Genomic DNA, 20,807 nt, shown 5'->3' with positions numbered 1-20,807 from the left:
CTCTTCTCTGCATAGAAATGGTAACTGCTTGTGGCAATAAACCGATGCCCCCCCTTAATAACAAGAAAAACGCCAAACGGGAACCCATGTGGTCGTCCCTAATGCCTATCCCGCCAATCGCAGGCCACTGCATCGTGCCAAGGTGTAGATGCAAGCGCTTTCGCAATAAGAAAAAAGAAGGAAAAAAAAAAATTCTTCTACTTCAGGGGTATCAATTCAGTTTATCTGTCTCTGTCTCCGGACCAAGAAAAATGTCTGGTTTGGTGGTGGTGGTGATACATGGACTAGCAAGCAGACCTACGGCGTCTACTAGATGTCGTTACATCGTGAATTTTACGAATTGTAGTTGGCCAATGTCGTCCATAGGCTGCCTTTCCGTCATTGTCGTTTATAGTTGTTCGCTAGAGTCGACGGCATCGAGCCAGATCCTGACGGCTTCTCGGAGAGTACTTTCGCGGTCTCGATCTGCCTGGTGGACGGTCGCGTCGAGTGGGTCGTGGTCCCGCTCCTCGATAACATCACGGATGATCTCATCCAGAGCCGACAAGACCACTGTCTTACACTGGTCTCGAGGAACTTCTTGGGACGCCATCGGGATGCGGGGTGTGTGATGAGAATCGACTGAGACCGATGCCTCACTATTGCTACGGTCTCTTCTCTTGCTGGTTGATCGCGACGAATTTGAGGAACTCTGCTTGCTAACTTCGTTGCTCTGCGCAATGACTCTCTCGACGGCCTCAATCAGGACCTCATCGAGACTAGCAATCGGCTCCTCGAGAAACTCGTCGTCAAGCTGTGTCTCGTACGGAAGAATCGACGGGGTCATTGGGGCAGCACCGTAGTTGCTTGAGCCCGCAGAACCAAGAGGAGCCGACCTATCCATGAAAGGCTTGGGTCGAATGAGTCGACGGTAGCGGATTCGCTTAATCGTGTGCGTTGTCGTGTCTGCGATGAGAGCGCTACTGACATCCACCCAGCGGTCGGCAGGCTGTTCGGCCGAGTAGAATGGCTGCGTGACGAACGGAGTCGGCTCGGCCCTCATCGATTTTCTGATTTCTTCCATGAGACTATCTTGGGGGGGGACCGCCTGCAGGATGAAGTCCTGATGGTATTGCTGAAGAAACCCTGCCACGTTCATCGGGGAGTCGCCGTCGATAGTGACGCGGGAAAACTGTTCGAAGCCTTCCAAACCGTTCCCAACACCGGGAGTGGACAAGTAGCCGCTGCTCGACGGCGAGCTAACTGCCGTCTCGAAAGAAGTGATGTAGTCGGGAAACGAGATATCCACGTCTATGACTCCATCCTCTGCATTGATCGATGTCTTGACAGGTGACCGGAAGTCGCCGCTGGGGTCAGGGACACGCTCCGGCAAAGCGACTCTCTCGATCGGGTCGTCGATGGCCTGGTCGTCAAAGCCTCGAGGCGTGGTAGGTCCATTGTCGTTGCCGCCTCCGTTGTAACCTCGGTCGTCCGTTCGACGATAACCCTCGGTCCTGACTTCTCTTACCATGTCTGCTAGCTTGTCCCGGCGCCCTCCCTGTGTTGACTTGGTCGGAGACGTGGGGTTGCTGCCATAGGGATAGTTTGGGGTGGTGAGGCCAGTCGAGTCTCTCCTCTTGCCATTCCATAGGGTGCTTATGACGCTGCCCCAACGCGAGCTCGACAAACGGGAATCTGTGCTGGCTGAGCTCACGTGTCCCGAGCTCTCGCCTCGCTTCAACGTCCTCTTGAGGTCGTCGGCAGCGACACTGCCGCTGCTGCCAGGCCGAAGACTTCGCCGGTTCTCAAACCTTTGAGCGGTTGTAAAATGTGGGATAGTAGTCTCGGGGGTGATTGTCGTGGTCGTGGCTGCGCTGCTCTTTCGGCTAACCTGATCGTTGCCTGGGATAGGCAGGTTGGATCGTATTGAAGTAGCATCCGAAACACGCCTTTCGTGGCGACTCTCCATGCTCAAGTGCGCAAGCTGAGGGGGAACCCCAGATGCACGTGTACTTTGGCTGACTGTCCGTGAATGAGAAACACGTCTAGGGCCCGCGCGTCTATTGATCTTTCGCCGCAGTGATTCTTCACGGAGAATGGGGATGATCAGTGAGGGCGGCGACTGAGAAAATGCCCCAAAGGATGTAGAGGTGCTCGGCCGGTGGTTCCTGGCCGATGAGAGATGTTGGTGCGATGGGAGGAACGCGGAAAGGAGGAAGATGAGTCGTCGTGCAAGCATCTTGTCCGAAGCGATGATGACTGTCCGTGCCGGCAACGAGAGGTCGTCTTCGCCCTTTGCCTTTTGTTGCTGGTAATGTTTTCGACGGTACCATGCTGGACTCATGGCATTCAACCAGTCGGTGTGCGTCGCAAGAAACCCGGTCAAAAGGTTGAAGAAGAAGAACCCATGCTCCTTCTCGCCAGCCTTTCTCGCCATCCATCTTGCCTCGTCCCTCCAAATGCCCCATCTCCCCTGTGCTGTGATGACCCGTTGGGCGCGGAGACCTGTGACAATCCGGATCCTGGCAGAGTTGGCCTCTTGCACAACGCTGTTGTCGTTCTGTAAGCAATGGGGCTGCAAAGCTATGACTTTGGCGTTGGTTTTAGGAGGTTTGATGAAATGTGGCTCCTCATTCCTCCTTCCGCTCATCGACGGAGCTCTGCCGACATATGAAGACACCGAATTCGGGTAGGGGTCCGGCGAGGTGATGTCGGCTTGTCTCAGCAAGGTACCAAGTGTGGTGGCGACCACCCCCTGAAGATGCGTCAACGTTCGCATGATGATATCCCAATGCTGCGTGACGGTGTCCATCCTGTCGTCCACGTCGGTCGAGCAAGATGATTCCATCGAATCGGTCGGAAACCCGGATCCGGACATGGTCCATCCCGAGCGGCGAGCCGAGCCTACAGAAGAAGGGAACGAGTCTTGTTCCGTGTAGGAGCTGGCGCCGCGGAAAGTCGACCTAATGGTGGAGGGGGGTGGCATCGAACCCGAAGTAGGTGGCAGTTGAATCACCAATACGACTGCGTACATTGGCGTGCGCTTCTGCTTGGGTTGGGGCTTCTTCTTCTTGGGTGCATTTGCCTCGTCAGCAGACTGCGGGAACGGAAACCCCGTGTTGTAGTCCGAGAAACGACTCAAGGGAGTGTCGCTCTGTGTGTCGTCGTCGCTAGGAAGCAAGACGGGAAACAGTCGGGTGATGAGGATCTTTCTCCTCTCTGGCGGGCTCCGCGTGTTCGGAGCAGAGGAGGTAAAAGATTGTGGTGGTTGCATGGGTGAGACGTTGTCCGATGTATATGACTGTGCCAGTCTGCTGGATCGCATGCTCGACCTGCCGATAGAGCCACGACCATCGCCGAGGTAAGAACCTCCATATTCTAGGCGGGTTTCGGTGGGAACAATGTGGACTTTTGTCGATGTGCCTTTGTAGGCCATCAACTCCGAGTTGCCAAAGACGGAGCCGGCGAAGGCATGGATCTCGTCGTTGTACTCTCTTCGCGCGCGCTGGAGGTCTGTCTCAGCCTGTGATTGAGCTCGACCCTGCATTGAGGCCCTGCGATCAAAAGCACCCTGGCGGGGTTGAGGGCTGTCTGGCTGGATCACGAGAGGGCGCGATGTTTGGTTGAGGCTACTCTTCCTGGGCGAGGTGGGACCTCGGTAAGAGTCTTGCACAGTCCCGATGCCTGTTACCGGCCGTTCACCGAGTGTTGTGGAAGGCGGTTTTGGCGGCGCAGGATGGCTGTCGAAGAGAAGCTGTGCCGGGAGGGAAGCAACGGCGTCTTGCATGATGAGGAGACGGACATGGCGGGTGTCGAGGTCAATGTCGCCGTCGTAATCAAAGGCACTTGCTATCGATGCCAAAGGGAGAGCAGAGACCATGGACAGAGGAAAGACTTGGTCATTCCGATGTTGATACAAGGCTTCTGCGTCGGGAAACAAGAGATTGCGGGTGTGGATGTCCTCCTGCATGGACTCTAGGGTCTGTGGAGAGTCTTTGTAAGCGGCATTGTTGTTAAGGTTACTGCTGTTGGTGTTGGTTTGCGTTGAGTCAGAGGTACTTGCAGCACTCCCGGTGCCCAAGTTGAAGAGCTTCCCCAGCATCGTGGGAGAAAGAGATGGCTGGAAATCGTTAATGATGGAGAAGCTGATAGACTCCCGTGTCGTTCAGAAAATGGGGAGGAGCGCCATTTTTTTTTCTTCAGCACGGCGCGCAGTGATGACGGATCAGATGGAACAGCATTGCTTCTGGCAGAAATTCCATGTGATTGAGGGTGTGTTGCGTGAGAAACCGTGATGGTGGAGGGTGAGGCTCATTCGTCGCGGAGCGGCATGTGGCGGCTAGAGCTAGGCTGAGACCAACAGAGTTGAGGGGTGCACGGGGAGTTGGAGAGAGCTGTCCGGGGGTCGAAGCTTGGTCGAAGCTTAAAGGCGATGAGTAGACCGGAGGTCGCAAAGCGTGGGGCAAATCGGAGGTGGTTGAGAGCTGCGGTAGTTGGATATGTCTGGCAGGCTCATGCGCACGCAAGCACGACACTGCAGGTCGCTGATGCGCGCTCCGAATCAAATTGCGGGGATGAGGGTGGTCAAAGGTCGCGAAAGTGAGCCAAGTGTCAAGGTTGCGGGCGAGCGAGGGAGCGAGCGCGTCTGGCGGGCGGCGGGGAGTCCCAAGGAATGCTGAGACGAGGGAGCAGTAGGCGCGACGCAAGCACTTTATCGGAACCGGTTAATCGGAAAACGGCGGACAGAAGGCGGAAGGGAGGGGTGCGAACAGAGACGGACAGACGAGTTGGATGTGACGCAGTCAAAAGGGAACCAGATGCTCGGGACAAAGGCGATGAATGGCAATGGCGGATCAAGATGAGCCGGGGTTAGTTGGTTAGGGGAGCTCAGTGTGTCTGTAGCAGTGGCGCCAACTGCAGATGGTCGAGTCGAGCAGCCGAGGGGGCAGCGAAGTCGGCAGAATACAATGTGTCTGTCTCTTCCTGTGTTGCTTATCGGAAGAGAGAGGATGTGTGAGAGAGAGTAAGAGAGAGGGAGGTTTGGACAACAACGCGGAGGCGGGATGAACGGGGGTTGAGAAGGATGATATTTGGACGGGACGTATTTGGGGGTACAGTGGCCGGTAGAAAGCGGTCGGAGTCGGTATGAAGTAATGTGGTGTGTAGTGGTAATATCAGACGTTTGGGAGCATCGGAGGTGAGGTGGGCGGGATGTCGAGGCGTGACGAGTAGGTATATGTGCGTTGTGCGTGCGTGTAGGCGTGGTGGTGGTGGTGGTGGTGGTGGCTACCCACGTCGAAATGAGGACGGCAGCGAATAATGAGCTTGGCGGGGCAGAAGCCGATGACGGGAGAACCTGGTCAACAGGCAGAAGAAGCCAAGGGCGAGGGACAGTGTGTGGGTGACAGTGGTGGTGGCTAATGTTTCCTTGTGTGCCGTCGGGGTCGGTAAAGGTACTGACTGTAGTGTATGTACCTAGGTAGGTAGGTAGTAGGCACGTAGGTTAGGTAGCTCGCGGTAAAGGGCTTGACATTGACATGTGCCCAGGAAAGCGAGAGTGTGCGATGCGGTCAATCCAACAGGGCGTCCATGATGATGGCGATGATGGTGTTTGCAGGCACGTTTGTTGTCGGCGCCTCGTACGGTTGAGATGTTTGGAAAAGAACTGAGGAGTAAAGAGGGAAAATGAAGCATGAGAAAGGCTGAGGAGCGAAGGACACTATGGCGGCAAAGGAACGCAACAGTCGCTACGTAGCCACGGAAGTGCCGCAATCGTCGGTGGGCCGGTTGCTGGTGGGGTACGTATCTCTTGGAGTCTTTCGAAATCGAGCCGGCGGGGACCCTGCACCGGCGATTGTCTGAGTGTTTTAGCCCTGGGTGGAACAAGTCGGGCAGGAAGGAGGTAGGTGGTAGGAGGTAGGAGGCAGGAGGCAGGAAGGAGCTGACCTGATATGATTGGGCTGGGCAGTGCGGAACCTGCCCACGGGTGGTGCGTGCGTGTGCTGTGCGTGCCTTCTTCCACTTGGTGCTGATGTTAGATGGCTAGGGAAGTACGTACCTGTCGACACTTTGCCGTTCCTCCATCTTTGCGCCTCCCACGCGTGACCTTCGTTCGTCCTTGACCTCGTAGGCTCTTTTTTCCCCCCATATTTTATTCTTGTTCGGTTTATTTTTGTTCTTCTTTCCATTGTCATCTTACTCCTGGGAAGATATCGATGATCAATAGCTATGTACCTACGTTCGGCCGCCTCTCTCTCTCTCTCTCTCTCTCTCTCTCTCTCTCTCTCTCTCTCTCTCTTTTTTTTTTTATTTTTTTTAATTGCCATGTCTCTGGCACTTTCTTCTACCAAGCTTGGTCAGCTGCAGCGGCAGCGGCAATGGCAACGGCAACACGCGCAAGCGTCAGCCACTTCACCCAACATCTCCTACCACCAACCTCATAGTGCGTCTCTGTTTACCTACCAACCCAGGCAGACGGGTTTCTAAAGGCAAGGGGGACCCCGCGCTGTCTCTTCCTCCCAACTGTCAGCCCGGAGAGGAGGAGGGTGACATGAGAGCACGGCAACCTGGCATGCATGGGCAGGGCATGGCATGGCATGGCATGGTACGGGCAGCAGCTACGGATACACTAAACTATACCAGGGATTCGCGAAAATGCGGTGAAGGGCCCTGGCTTTCTCTCTTCTGCCTTGCCTGATGCGACGAGTACCAGCCGAGGTACGTACCTTTCCCACCTCTGTATTGGGCAATTGAGTACCTATCGCTGTGTGCGCGACGAGGGGAGCAATAATGCCAGTCGGATAAGGCTGTAATGAGCCAGACATACGTGGGTACCCCGTATACTAGTACTGCATATATACTATGTACAATTCAGTAAAAGAAGAAGGAAATATGGGAAACCCGTATCAAGCCAGGGTGGTCCCAGAGGAGAACACGACCTCTTGGGTAATGATATCCTACCTACGGAGTACCTAGGTAGATCAACAATATCTTGGCTACTAATCAGGTATATATTTTGCACACCTTGCGCCGACTCCCTCCAGCTTCCTGGGCAACGACGGGGGGGGGGGGTACATGGTTCCTTGGGCCCCTCCCCTGCTGTTGTCGCCTGAAGACCCTGGGTTTTGGGGCGAACTGGTAGGTATTCTTCCAGGCCTAAGCCGAGGCACTTAGTAGTACCTAGTAGCAGTAGCCAGCGCACTTCGCGTGCATACAGTGTCTCTGCCGCACCGAAGGACCTGGCCGGCTGACCATACTACGTATACCACAATTTCCAGGTCAACAACAGGCCGTTGCTGCTGCCGTTACAGGCCTTGTCCCTGCCCCGTGTCGCCTAGGCGCCTTGTCTTATTTCGTCTCCGAACGACCGGCGAGCCGGCCTGGGCCTCTCCCACCCCTTTGGTAAATTGCATCGTCGACCATCACATCCCACCCTGTCTTTGTCGTCCACTTCACGGCTTACTTGCTTGCTTGCTTGCTTGCTTGCAATCACGCCCACGGGTCCCTTCCCCTGTTCGATATCTTGTATCCCTCAGCCCTTTTTTCCTTATTCTTCTTGTTGCTTATTTGGCCTCCGCGTGGCTTCTTCCACTAACCGCCCACGCCCCCATTCGCCCCAATCCTACCTCGAGGTTTTATCCTTGGCGGCGACACACAAAAGCGTCATCCAGAACGGTGCTGCGCTCTGTACTCTCCTGCTGTGGGGGGTTAGGGGCGTATCAAGGAGATGTTTCTATTCTGGTTCGTCTCACCAGAAACCTGAGCGGCTATAACGGGGGAGCACACGTATGGGTGGGTTTTACAGCCTCTCCTTGTCTGAGCCAACGGACACGCGTCAACGATTGTTCTGCGATCCAGCACGTCAATCCTCTGCTTTTCCTGCCTGTCGCTGGCCGTCAGTGCCCAGGTATTACGTAGTAGGTACCCTTGCGACAACTGGCACATGTTCCCCGAACTTCAACACTCGCTTACAAAGGGCACCGTCATCAGCTAATAGGCGTTGGTCTTGTGCTCCGCACTCGCTGATCCAGACGAAAGAGAAACAAGGGGGGACGACATGCAAGTCAACGTTGGCCATGATGCTGCCTGCGAGTGACCTGCAACTGCTTCTTGGCATGGCTGCTCCCCATGGACGAGCGACAAGCACGGCATAACTACCTATTCATTCCTGGGGGGCGGTGGAGCGACGGCAGACCACGCGGGGCACCCGCTGCCTGTTAGTCGTCACTCACCTTGAAAGATGCTCCTCCACATGGGCTCATTCGACGGGTCAAGCATCTCGGTGATACACCGAAACCTCACTTAGACCGACTACACCGCGATACCAGACATCACCTGCAGGCACATCGCTGCGACATAACTGCTGCCCACTCCACACCGGCTTGACCTCTTCCCAGCTTCCTCTTTCCAGTCCCTGTGCCCCTCCGGGAGCCGCCCAATCCCCAGGAACCGCCAAGTCACCAACTGACCGACCCGGGCCTTTCCGTGTTTCCCCTTATTCATGGTCAAGGATATCCAAGGATATTGGATCCTCCGGCGCAGAGATGCTACCCTTTCCGATACACAACCACTTTAACGACCGTCAACCCACTCCTTTTCCTACACGCAGTGCTGCTGCCCAGAGACCAGACCCCCGTTGCCGTTACCTGGGCAAGCAAAGCAAGGCACATGCTCTTTGCGCGGCTCCCCGGGGCTGGAACCGGAACCTTGAACGAATGACACTCATGGTTGTTACATGGCTAGTGGCTAGGGGGGGGGAAGCATCACCCTCCCCCTAACAAGTCGCCTACGAAGGAACCATATTCATCACGTTTACGAAACTCTGTATCAAACCCCGTGCAACTCACCAAGTTGACTCACAACCCTGATGACGCCGTGCGCGCCTTGTTCTCGGGTCGCACTGCCACCAGATTGAGCCCTTCAAGGCCCGCGAATAGAACTGACACTCATGTCCACACGCTGAGGCACGAGCTGCAGATGAGACACATACACGTATGTACGTAGGGCAGCTGCAGCCCAATTGTTGCGTCTGCTATGGTCGCCGTCGCCAACCTTGCCGCCATGTGCCCACTATGCCCGCCAACTGTCTGTCTACCACCAGCTGCGCATCAGCACGCGAAGCGCACACCAAGCCCAACTTCTCCCAACAACAGTCCTGACTGCGCCGCCGGCCGCCATATCTAGATCCCAGCCAAACCTTGGCTTATCATACACATCGGCCCTTTCCCAAGAACCCGTTCGTTGTTGGTACTCGGGCCATTGTTTCCGTAGACGAACAAAAAAACTCGCCCCCTTGCGATCTTCCTGTTTGTGAAGGGCATCAGCATCACATTACGGTGTAGCGGAGTGTTACAAGCTATCTATTCTCGACGTGCAACTCGGTCAAGGCTACTCTAGTCCATGGTCACAGGGTAGACGCTTGGCCCGGCTCGTAGGCTCCTGGGCATGTTTGCTGGCAGACTGACAATCGCGTCCTCGTAGAAGCATCCCAACGCATGGTTCTGCGGGACTAGCCCTTGGGTCTTCCGTCGGCGGCTGGTTCGTCCTCGCAACTCGCTCACCAGAAAGCAAGCCTCACTTTGACTTCGGTCTGACTAGCGCCATCATCTTGTTGGTAAGCCCTTTCTCCATCCCCCCGGCAAGTTGCAGCTGGCAAGCGGAGTCCGGAAGCACACACGCGGCCAGCGGGCGTATATCGGCATCTACCTACCTCACCACTATTGAATACGTTGTCACCCACGACCTGCAAACTTCCGAGTCTCATACTGCGGTATGATCTCATCCCAGTAATTATGTTACCACTTATTATTGGCCAGACGAACCATCAAAAGGCAGCGGTGTGCCCTATCCCAGAGTCAAGAGAAAATCCCCATCTGTCCAGTCACCATTCCAATCCTCAGACAAGGCCATGCGCCAGTGCTCACCCGGTGGAACGGTTCCCCGTTGTCAATATTTTGGTGACATCAGCCATGGATTTGCCCTGTACGGAAGTTCTGTCAATTCGCACTCCCCGGAGTCGACCCTGCCATTTTTCCAAATACGTGGTCCATCCGGTTGCAACGGCGAGTAACAACATGGGTAACAACATGGGTAACAACACGGGTAAATCCTCAAGCGTAGCTGTTGCCACGCTCTTGACGAGCGCCGCCTGACCCTACTGGCTCTTCAGCCTGTCGCAGGTCATCCTACCCTTGGTGATGCCGACAGCTCCTCTAGCCTAACCTATTTAGAGACCGCCGGTTATTAATCCATGCTGGCACCACGTCTTCCAATCCTTCCGCCCGAATTCTCCTGTCCATCCGTTCAGGCCACGGGCCGGGCCAGCCCGGCTTATTGTACACGCCAGCAGAGGCACACAAATGATGATTTTCCTCCATATGGCATGTCAGCTGCGCATGGAAACGTGTCCCAGATGTTTGATACGACAGTCGAAAAAAAAAAAAAAAAGTCATGGCGCAAGCACGCACTCATGATTGTGCAAGTGGCTAGAAGGGGAGCCAACCAAGAGTATCTAATTCTCAGAAAAGAACACTGCTCGCTAATCATGCGTCACTATCGAAACATTGATGCGGTATAGCTCGAGTGTGATCAGGGTGGTGGTGCAAAACGCCAACATTCCATAGGTAGACGACCCTGACTTGACGCACGTAAGCAAAAGCGGTCACACAAAAAGCGCCGCGCTTCTCGAATCATAGATGGCGCGCATTCAACGCCAGTACCGCCAAGTCGATGCCGGTCGGTTGGTCGTTCAAAAGATTCGGTTCCAAGCCCGCAATTCACGATGCACCCACTTTCGGCAGATGGGCCCCCACGCAGTTTGGGGGGCCTGGCGTCACTCGCCGTAGAGAGACAGGGTCTTACCGTGGACTTGGGACTCGAAAGTCCCTCGAGTCGAGACCCTTCGAAAAGAATGGCGATGGCTATTCGTGCTGATCGTCGTTATCGTATACGCCATCTCATGCTAGCCAGATCATGCCGTCTTCACTTTTACATGAGCGATAGGTGTGGTCAATTCCAAGGACAAGGAGTCATTAGATCGGGAAATGTCGAAGTCACGAAATTTCTTTAGGCAAAAACAACAGTGCCGACATCACATACAACTAACTACAGCCCCAATCTCATCGCTCCTCCATCTGTGGCGTTTCCAGCATCGTAGTTTTCCAATCGGACGTTCAGGAAAGCGAGTGGGAATACACCGGCCTACCATCCATGGCGCCACGCAACAACATCGAAATCAGGCAGGCCGGGCTATTTTCGTCCATTTCCCGGGACGTGAGGTAAAGGTGGCACAGTGCCCATGCACACTGCCGAAGCACATCACTTGCAGCCAAAATTCCTCGTTATATTGATTAAAGATGTGAGCTGTGCATCGTGGAGGCGATGCACTACCACTCAATTCTCACCTCAGCTACGTTGGCTTGACGGGAGCCTCCTGCCATATGCTGTACAGCGTTATCCTAAGCAACAGCCTACTCTCAGCTTGAGTCCCAGCCTTGTTTCAGTGCATCTCCATGGGTCGACGGATGTCGTCGGCTAAGGCGAAGTTACTGATCACGACGACTAGCTGAAATCCAATCTATCGGAGTGGCAATCCCCACGACTTCTCTTCGTCCTCCTACGAACATTCGACCCAAGACCCTATCCCGCGTGGATTGATAAAAAAGCGGTTGCTTTGCAAGCGCCCATTGGCTTATCCAAATCTCTAGCTCGCAGGACAATCATGCTTCGTTGGCCAAATAAACTTCGACCCCTCCATGACCTCACTTGGAATCATCACAGCCTGCTGCATCCGGAGTGGCTGAGCCTTTACGGAATTGGGGTATAGGTTGCAACGCAATCGAGTGAATTCCGTAAGGCCGTAGACCTGCGCCGATGGCTGTCGCCTTCGAGCTGAAGCTGCTGATACTGTCGTCCGCAACTACTACATGGGCGGTCGCCAGCATCGTCTTCTGATCGATTCTCCACACAAGGAGCTTTGAGACCGACTCGACCCCGGGCATCTGGTGTTCGTCAAAATCAACGGCCGCTTCACGGGCTCAGATGTGGACTCTTACCTTGATTATTTCGGCTCGAATATCGTCCAGGTCAACATCGGACGGCGTGCTCTCCATCAAGACGTGACCAGCTCTCTTGCAAAGAGGCCACGCAGAGGCAATGATGGTCAGAGCAATAAAGAGACTGACTCCGGGGTCCGCGTAAAACCGGCCGTCCCCGCTTCCTTTCCAAATGACGACGGCTGCCACTATGACGCCGGCATTATTGATGGCATCTCCAATGACATGGATCATGACGCCGAGCATACCGAGATCTCGACCGACGTGGTGATGCCCCGCTTGGGCCTCCTTGGAGTCTGTATTCGCTTGTTCCGACTACGAGCTGTCAGACTCCGAAACGATGAGCAAGTGGACACCTACATTTACTGGAAAAGTGCAGCCGACGGCAACGGACTCCTTGATTGACTCTCCTTCCCCTTGATCAGATTCGCACCCACCATCGTGGCTGTGGTGGTTCTCTATGAAGGGTGTCAGCATCGCGTTATGTCAACGGTTGGAACTCCGCTGACCATGTAGGAAACCCATAACGAGGACATTGAGACCAAGCCCAATACATCCCATGATCAGTAGCAACACCGGATCGTCAACGTCTAAGTACGCGTTAAACCGCCTGTTCAATGACTACGTATGTGTGCAGACACTCACGGGTGAGGTTGACAAATCGCTCGACTGCTTGAAGTAGGATGCTGACGCCCAAAGCGAGAAGGAACACCCCGTTGAAGAACGCGCCGAGTATTTGAGCACGTTTCCAACCGAAGGTGAGTGTCCTGGGGGAGGTCGTGCGTTCCGAGACCTAGGAGCGGACATTAACATATCAACTAGCTTTTTTCGACTCCAGTGAAATTTGACTTACAATTACCGCCAGCAATGCAACCACGAACCCTATCAAGTCGTTCATCTGCTACTCTGTCAGATGCTGATCCTTACAGGAAGCTTATTAGTATCGAGCTGCACCTACATAATGAAAAGCATCGGCGATGAGCGCCAGCGACTTTGTGCGGAACCCGATAACTAGCTCGGCGATGCAGAAGGCACCAGATATGGCGATTGTGGCAGTTAGGCGCTGCTTCCTGGTTATGTGGAAAGGCATCGTTGTAAGTTTGGGTGCCGTATTAGGGAAGAAAGAGTCACCCGATTGATCAGAACAGAGATTCGAAAGGTTAACGAAAGAACATGGTTGACTTTGGCGTACCGTCTCGACTCTTTTTGTTGTTTGCGAGAGCGGGAGAGGATACGTTGCTGAGGCTGTCCGACCTGACTGTATGCTGGTGGTGATGGGCGTTTGTGTGAAGACATGACACATTTCCTTCCGTCTGGGCATGGGGGGAGCACGTAGAGTTTTCTATGAGGAAGATCGGGTAGCCGGCTTGCAGTGATGGGTAAGGACACGACTTGAGACGAAAGAGACTCTACACACAAAGTACGCGATTGGACTATCAAGTGACGGGAACCCCCGGATAGCTGCATTCTTTCGTTCCGGTTTCGAAGGCCAATGCCCACGAGGGAACGTTGGAATGCGCTGTTGAGGTGTCACAGATGCATGCCATTGCCAGGTTTGCTTGTGTTCCCGGAGACGTGAATGGTGATCTCGTGAATTGCTTCGTGGCCCTGAGTGAGATGGGCGGTGTTGTTGAGACGAGTTGACGTTGGATCAGTGTGTCTATTGAGGTGAGTTACCTCTACAGCCCTGAAACTTCCATTGGGAACCCAGAAAACAGACAAATGAGGGGAGCGGATGGATCCGTTCGTGGTATTATAACGTGTGTTTGGCTACGGTTGATACATCGGACGACTTACACGGCAATGACAAGTTGGGGTCTCACATCTGTTAGGCGAGATGCAGAACGTCAACGTAAAAAAAAAAAAAGAAAAAAGAAAATCCGGGGAAATACCTGGAAAGGAAGGCGGTGTGGAATAATGGGAGCTTGCCGTCCACAATTCTGCCGGCATGACGGAGCTGCAGCTGCAACGAAGCACCACCACCATTCACCATTGAACCGATAAGTGTGCCATCAACAGCAAGCAAGCAAGCAAGCACTCAACCCGGACACCTGTCGCATACGTAACGATACCATCGAAACGAACGAAAAACCCCGAAATGCTACTGCGGCATTATCGTGTAGGCCCACCTTGACGAGCCCCTCCTCCGGCGCGCAACGAACTACACTGAACGCACCCCTCTTCGGCCAACAATGTCTCGCAATGCCAGCGCAGTCCCGTCCTTGCGCAAGGGACCGAACTGGTCCTCCCATCTTCGGCAATTTAGCCGGAATAGCCTCGAGCCGCCATCGGCGACATCGTCCATCGACTCGCCGCGGTCTCCCGACACCGTCTCCAGCGCATCGACCATCCGAGGCGACAACTCGTCCAGCTCTGTCAAGCAGCGCCGCCTCGAGCGGAGATGCACCATCACCGTCAACGAGGGCTACTCGCGCGACGAGGTCCTCTTGAGTCCGGATTTGGTCAAGGGCGACGTCAAGCCGGGCAGCCTAGTAGCCATCACCGTAATCAGGAGCGAGGGCGACAAGACAGCCACCAAGGATCATGCGGCCCGCAGCGGCAACGCTTCCGGCGGCACTGGGGCCGGGACCGGAGCCTCACAGGGGGACATTACGACAGCGGAAGGCACAGCGCTGGGAAGGAAATACTTCTTCGTCGCCAAGGAGATGTCCAAGGAGCTTAGGAGCCGCTTGCCCAACGTGGACATCTATGTCGTCAAACACATCGCCGACGCATTTGGGATGAAGAAGGGCACACAGGTGCTTCTGACGCCTGTAGACGCGGATAGCCCCGCCACAGCCGCCTCGCACGTCGAACTCTCCTTCAAGGACCAATACCTCTCACGCTCCGACATGTGGCGGCTTTCCATCGGCGAGCTGACGGAAAGGACGGTGTACAAAGGTCAGTCGATACTGTTCATGGGCACGATCAAGGCGCAAGTCACGGCGGTGTACGTGGACGGGCGCAAGACGCATTCGGCCTTCTTCACGAGCAACACGAGGCCGATCTTCCGCAGCGAGTCAGCACGATACGTGCTGTTCATACAGATGGCACGCGAGATGTGGGATTTCGACTCGGAAGGGTCCGGCGAGATCCTCTTCAACAAGGTCGTCAACGGGTTCCTGCCGGCGCTGTTCAAGAAGTGGGCGAAACTGAAAGCGAAGCACCTCGTGAGCATCGTGCTGTTCGCGAGAGTGGAGTACGACACGGGCCTGACGACGGAGCTGGCGAGCAGCGCGCTGCACGGGGACTACTACACAGGCACCCAGATCTCGGGGGAGCGCAGGCCGTACAAGGACTTTTACCGCGTCGTCGTGAGCGACATGGCGAGCGGCGAGTGGACGACGATCCTATACCAGCTAAAGCGCGAGTTCAACTTCTTCCGCCGGGACATCAGCCTGCACCACCAGCAGGCTGGCAGCGCGTTCGTGCCGCTGGCCGAGGAGATGGGCGGCAAGGGCGTCGCGTCCAACAGGGTCAAGGCCGAGTCGTCGCTGGCCATGCATGGGAACTTCCTCGAAGCCATCAACCTCGCGTCGTCGCAGTTTGCGCACGATTACGTCGACCGCGACCTCATGCGGACGGGCATCTCCATTGTCGTCATTAGCCCCGGGCCCGGCGTGTTCGAGGTCGAGTACGAGTCCCTCCGCCGGACGACCGAGGCCCTTGTCGGGAACGGCATCGGCATCGACCTCATCTGCGTGCCCAAGATGCCCCTCCACTCCGTTCCACTATTCCGGTATCGTACCCCTCGGACGTCGGAAGACTCGCATGGCCTATCAAGGTCGAGGTCCGTACGGAGCCGCGAGAGCACGCCGAAGCAGCAGGCCACGCCCATCATCGGCAGCTATCAGTCGCTGTCGGAGTCGCTGTCCCCGACCAAGGGGCTGGAGCTCACCCACCGCATTAACACCCTGGCGAACCCGCCGGACGAGTGGTCGTACGCGCTGCCGCAGTGGCTGCACGTCTCGTACTGGACTGGGACGTCCGAGGAGGCGCTGTCGTATCAAGGCATCGCGATCTCGGCGTCCGACCAAACGGAGAATCAGGAGAGCGACGACTTTACCATCCGCGCACGCATGTACGACCTGCAGATGCGGAGCGTCCTCGAGACCAACGAGATCGAGACAACGCCGCTACAGGCCGATCCGCTGTTCCCCATCACCACGACCGAGTCCAAGAGCTCTTCGCAGCGGTCGCGACTGGGGACGGAGGAGATCGCCGCGATCCCCATGAAGCGCCACCCGGACACGCTCTTCGACCACGTCTACGGGTTCCAGAAATTTGTGCCGGACCGGCTTGTCAAACCGGGCGAGAAGTCGCTGTGGAAGCAGCTGCAGGAGTACGACGAGACAAGGGCGCGGCTGCCCAAGACGCGACGCCCCGCGCACGCTAGGGCGTCGCGGGACCTCGAGGAGACGACGAGGCGGCAGCTGATGGAGGACACGGGTTTGTTCGGCACGTCGCTGCCCGAGAAGAAGGTCGCGCCGAACCAGGGCCTCGCGGCCGTCGCCGCGGGGCGAAAGCTGTCGGTCAACATTGCCGACGCCGAGAAGGCCGAAATCGTTGCATCTGCACGGAAAGCCGCGAGCCGTCCGCCGTCGACGGCGAATTCCGCCGGCGGGCCGACGCCCTCCTCGGCTTCGTCGTCGATGCCCGACTCCCAGAGCGCGACGTCCAAGATGTCGTCGGTGAACTCGCCCTCGAAAACGCCCAAGTTCATGCGGCAGATCAGCCTCGGCCTGCGGGGGTTCGGCGTCGCGGCGCCAAAGGTCGTGGCTGCTGAGGCCAGCTTCGAGACGGTCAAGGCTTCCACCGAGCAGAGCGTGCAGAGCCCCACGACGCCGCTGGTCATGTCGACGATGCCGCGGCCCTCGTCTCCGCAGGTCATTAAGCCGGCCATGTCATCGCTTTCGCCCCAGCTGTTCCGGTCGAGCTCGCGGGACACGCTCAAAGACCTGCCGTCTACGCCGAGCATACCCATCAATCTGAAGTCGTCGCGCAGGGGCGAGAGCTTGCTGAGCCAGCAGCACCGGTACGGCTCGATCCTGCCATCGTCGCTGGCGCGCAAGGACCATTTCCGCGAGGATCCCGACCAGAGAAACTCGCACGCCTTGAGGGCCGAGGACGACAATACCAAAATGTTCAATAGCAAGCTGCGCGCTGGGGCCATGCCCGAGTTGCCGTCTACGTTGTCTCCGACCACGGCGATCTCGCCGTGGCTCACGGTTCTGAACCCGTCCAACCCGGACCGGAATAAGGTTGATGACACCGTGCTTTACAGCCGATGGCAGCACGTGTTCCCGCGGACGTCGGAGATGAAGGTCATGAAATGGAAGACGCTTTGCTGTCCAGCTGCCGTGCCTCTGACAACGGAGTACTTCCCGACGAAATCACAATTTGACATGGAGTACCAGAGACAGCCCTACGTGATTGCGCAGAACGCCGATGACGAGCTCACCGACGAACCGAAGTCGAGGGAGGAGTTCCTGCGCGAGCTTATCAGCCTGCGCTTCTCTCAGGGCTTCCAGGTCGTCGTTGGCCCGGCCGTCGCGAAAGCCTTTGGGCAGCGGCTGCTCCGGATCGCAGACATCTTCTCGCGCGACCAAGCGATGGAGGACGGCACGAGCATCTTCCTGTCGGTGGGCAACACGATCCACCAGCTCTCATGCGTCAACGGCACGGAGGTCGAGGTGAACATCTACATACGGAAGCCGGCCGAGTCGACCATTGGGGGCTCCAGCTCGGGCCCGCTGTACCGCCCTGCCATCCGGACCCTAATGGAAAGCGGATATCAGACGCAGGAGGTCGACATATCGACGCCGAGGCCGGAGAGGAACTGGAACTACATCGACTCGTACCTCGCCGGCCACCACGAAGAGATGACGGAGAACCTCCGCTTCTGGCGGACGAGGTTCGTGCTCATCCCGATGGTGGCCCGATCGTCGGCGGTGCCTAGGAACCAGGCCGGCGACAACGCCGAGGAGGTTCGGCTGGAGGGCATCAGAAGGCTGTCGCTGTCCTGGCAGAAGCACCGGTACATCCCGCTGTCCGAGCGCAGGTACCAGACAGCCAAGTCGAAGCGGGACCCCAACCCGTTGGACATTGTGTACAAGACGGAAGACCCGTCCGTGGTCATCGCGGCGGAGCTCGACAACCTGCCGCTGGTGGAGGGCCCGGCCGACAACCGCAAGAGACAGCTCGTCTCAAGCCGGGAACGCTTCCGCAAGTCGAACCTGAACCTTGCGGCGCTAGCGGAGGCGATACAGCAGCCCGTCGAAAACGGCGGGGTCAAGCTTCAGAACCGGAGGTGGCACTTGCGGCTGCACTACAACTGCTTCATCGGGTCCGACATGACTACGTGGCTCATGGACAGCTTTGAGGACTTGGACAGCCGCGAGGAGGCGGAGCAGCTGGGTAACATGCTTATGGTCAAGACGTACGACAGGTCAGACGACAAGAAGGACCGCGGAGGGCTGTTCGAGCACGTAGAGAGGCGTCACCCGTTCAGGGACGGGCAGTACTTTTACTCCATCGCCAGCGAGTACGCGAAGCCGCACCCGCCAAGCTGGTTCAACTCGCGCCGGCGCGACGTCTCGGTGCCGTCGACGCCCATGTCGGAGAACATGCCGCGCGACTCGCCGCGGCCGGGCATGATCTCGCGGCCGACGTCGATCAACGAGGAGAACTCACCCATATCGGGGTCCACGACCCCGACGGCGAACTCGGCCATGCTCAACAGGAAGGTGCCCAAAGTGGTGCTCAGCAAGGTCATCAAGTACGACGTGGACCACCGCAAGCGGTCGTACCGCCCCGAGCGCGTCGACCTGCACTACGACCGGCTGCACAACCCGGACAACTGCTACCACATCCGCATCGACTGGATGAACGTCACGGCGAAGCTCATCGAAGACGTCGTGGAGGGCTGGGCCAGGGAGGCGGCGACGTACGGACTCCGGCTCGTCGAGGTGCCCATCAAGGAGGCGTGCTCCATCACGGACGTGAACCCGTTCCGGCGGCCGTACATCATCAAGCTGTCTGTGCCACCGCCGAGCCAGCAGCCGGTGACGTACTACGAGCCCACCGCGTTAGCGCCGCAGACGGCGCCGGGCAAGCACTTTTACCAGAAGGCCATCATGCGGAAGCTCGACTTCGTCCTCGACATGGAGGCGGCCTCCAACTACCCGCGGGACGTCGAGGTCAGCTTCTCCTGGGGGCGGCCGGACTTCAAGTACTCGCAATACATCCACCGGTCGGGCGTGCTGCTCGCCGAGATCATGGACGACGGGCACTTTCTGGTCCTCGCCAACAGGCTGTTTAGCAACCGCGCCGCGGCGGCGCGGGACAAGGAGCTCAAGGAGATGCGGGAGGCCAACGTCGCCGAGCGCGGCGGGCGGGGCATGCCCGTCGGGTCGTACACGCCGTTTGGCATCTCGGAGCAGACGCCGGTGAACAGCCCGATGGTGAAGCCCGTCTTCTACGCGGGCGGGAGCCCCGTGGTGCGGGGAGCTTCGGACGTGAAGTCTGGGGCCAACAGCTCGACGGGGATCGCAAACGGCGGCGGCGCGTCTGGGTTTGCCGGGGCGGCGGACCCGATGGCGGTACTGGAGCAGCTGGCCGCATTCTGCAGCGACAAGGCGGGGCTGGAGGGGTTTTACAAGGAGACGCTGGAGAGGGGCCCGCCGGGGGCGATGACGACGCCGGGGGCGATGAGGCCGACGACGATAATGGGGTTGGAGGCGGTGCCGGAGGCCAGCATCCCGACGCTGGGGCTGCCTGCCGGGGTGCTGGGGGACCTGCACTCGTCGGGCCTGGGATCGGGGTCGGGAGGGTCGGGAGGGCCGGAGGGGCTGCGGGGGCTGGGAGGGGGAAGCCCGAGCCCCGGGCCATGGAGCCTCATGGGCAGCCCGGCGGGGGGGATGCAGTTCCTCAGGAGGGCGAGTGTGCAGGACGGGCTGGGGCTGGGGGGCGGGGGCCCTCGGAGGGAGGTCCGAGAGAGGGAGCGGGAGTAAAGTCAGAAACCCGTGTGCGGCGGGGGAGGGCAAATGTGTGAATAGGTGAACGGGGGTGTGTTGTTCCTACGTGACCTAACGGATCTCTCTCCCTCAACTATAGCCAAGATTTGCGCCATGATTGACCAGTTCTAAACCCATTCTAGCCAGATTCCGCACTACAACTAAGAATATCCTTGGCGTGTAATCAAGAGCACCCGGACCAAGCCATTGGCGCTTGGTGATGGAGATTGGGGGCGTCGGGCGGGAACTTTAAAAAAAAAAAAAAAAGCCACGCTGGATGGGTGTGGCTGAGCAAACGAGGCGAGGTGGGCCTCCTCAGCAAAGTCATCATCAACAACGCCCCCCCCCCCCCCCCCCCCAGTGAGACAGGCGCAGCACGTCGGCTGGTGGCGGGTTTTTTTTGTTTTTTTTTACGGGATACGGGAAGATGCAAGCCCGCGGTGATTTCTAATTAACTACGTGGTGCGGGGTCGGCGGGTTGTTCATATCAGCCACACGATGATTGCTGAGTCGGATCCTGTTTGGGGGGGCTGTGGGGTGCCGGAGTGAGGCTGTCGGAACAAGCTCACGAGCAGGAGTCACAATTACAAATGGTCTGCGGCGCGGCGCATGGCAACAACCACCTGGATGGTCCCGGTAAGATCTGGGTCAAATAGGTAGACGAGCGAGCGTGCTTACCAGCTTCTTGATTGGTGTTCCGATGAGGCAGGGCGTTTCGCGCAAGAGGAAGAGATAGAGATGATGATGAGGCGAATATCAA

At 57.2% G+C, this 20,807-nt stretch overlaps 5 protein-coding genes across 5 annotated transcripts; 2 read left to right on the top strand and 3 right to left on the bottom strand.

Moving 5' to 3' along the window:
* Positions 1–388: 388 nt before the first annotated feature.
* Positions 389–4,081, bottom strand: LY79DRAFT_513127 (folliculin-interacting protein N-terminus-domain-containing protein; the record flags this gene model as incomplete). Its single annotated transcript, XM_060554454.1, has 1 exon — positions 389–4,081. The coding sequence occupies one exon, from the start codon at positions 4,079–4,081 to the stop codon at positions 389–391; it is 3,693 nt and encodes a 1,230-aa protein (XP_060415429.1).
* A 1,161-nt stretch (positions 4,082–5,242) lies between these two features.
* LY79DRAFT_550134 (uncharacterized protein) lies at positions 5,243–5,870 on the bottom strand. The gene has a single exon (XM_060557541.1). It carries the CDS (start codon positions 5,671–5,673, stop codon positions 5,455–5,457), a length of 219 nt encoding a protein of 72 aa, XP_060415428.1. The 5' UTR covers positions 5,674–5,870; the 3' UTR covers positions 5,243–5,454.
* Positions 5,871–6,167: 297 nt separating this feature from the next.
* LY79DRAFT_161969 (uncharacterized protein) lies at positions 6,168–6,531 on the top strand. The gene has a single exon (XM_060551152.1). The coding sequence runs from the start codon at positions 6,208–6,210 to the stop codon at positions 6,463–6,465; it is 258 nt and encodes an 85-aa protein (XP_060415427.1). The 5' UTR covers positions 6,168–6,207; the 3' UTR covers positions 6,466–6,531.
* A 5,207-nt stretch (positions 6,532–11,738) lies between these two features.
* LY79DRAFT_513079 (cation diffusion facilitator family transporter) lies at positions 11,739–13,122 on the bottom strand (the record flags this gene model as incomplete). Its single annotated transcript, XM_060554453.1, has 7 exons — positions 11,739–11,978; positions 12,033–12,347; positions 12,393–12,490; positions 12,542–12,622; positions 12,678–12,825; positions 12,886–12,930; positions 12,991–13,122. 7 exons carry the CDS (start codon positions 13,120–13,122, stop codon positions 11,739–11,741), a joined length of 1,059 nt encoding a protein of 352 aa, XP_060415426.1.
* Positions 13,123–14,019: 897 nt separating this feature from the next.
* On the top strand, positions 14,020–20,256 carry LY79DRAFT_658525 (domain found in Dishevelled). The gene is made up of 3 exons (XM_060562724.1): positions 14,020–17,946; positions 17,992–19,495; positions 20,148–20,256. The coding sequence occupies exons 1-3, from the start codon at positions 14,225–14,227 to the stop codon at positions 20,163–20,165; spliced, it is 5,244 nt and encodes a 1,747-aa protein (XP_060415425.1). The 5' UTR covers positions 14,020–14,224; the 3' UTR covers positions 20,166–20,256.
* The last annotated feature ends 551 nt before the right edge of the window (positions 20,257–20,807 follow it).

Source organism: Colletotrichum navitas (assembly GCF_030913465.1).
Source record: "Colletotrichum navitas strain CBS 125086 chromosome Unknown LY79scaffold_21, whole genome shotgun sequence".
In the NCBI taxonomy this organism is placed as follows: Eukaryota; Fungi; Ascomycota; class Sordariomycetes; order Glomerellales; family Glomerellaceae; genus Colletotrichum; species Colletotrichum navitas.
Note: the sequence above shows the minus strand (reverse complement) of the source record. Positions and strands in the feature narration are given on the sequence as shown.

Bases quoted from the DNA above. Each gene is read 5' to 3' on its own strand.
- LY79DRAFT_658525 (XM_060562724.1), top strand. From the start codon at position 14,225: ATGTCTCGCAATGCCAGCGCAGTCCCGTCCTTGCGCAAGGGACCGAAC. The intron at 17,947-17,991 runs GTTCGTGCTCAT...GGCGGTGCCTAG, and splicing joins CTCCGCTTCTGGCGGACGAG to GAACCAGGCCGGCGACAACG.
- LY79DRAFT_161969 (XM_060551152.1), top strand. From the start codon at position 6,208: ATGTACCTACGTTCGGCCGCCTCTCTCTCTCTCTCTCTCTCTCTCTCT.
- LY79DRAFT_550134 (XM_060557541.1), bottom strand. From the start codon at position 5,673: ATGCTTCATTTTCCCTCTTTACTCCTCAGTTCTTTTCCAAACATCTCA.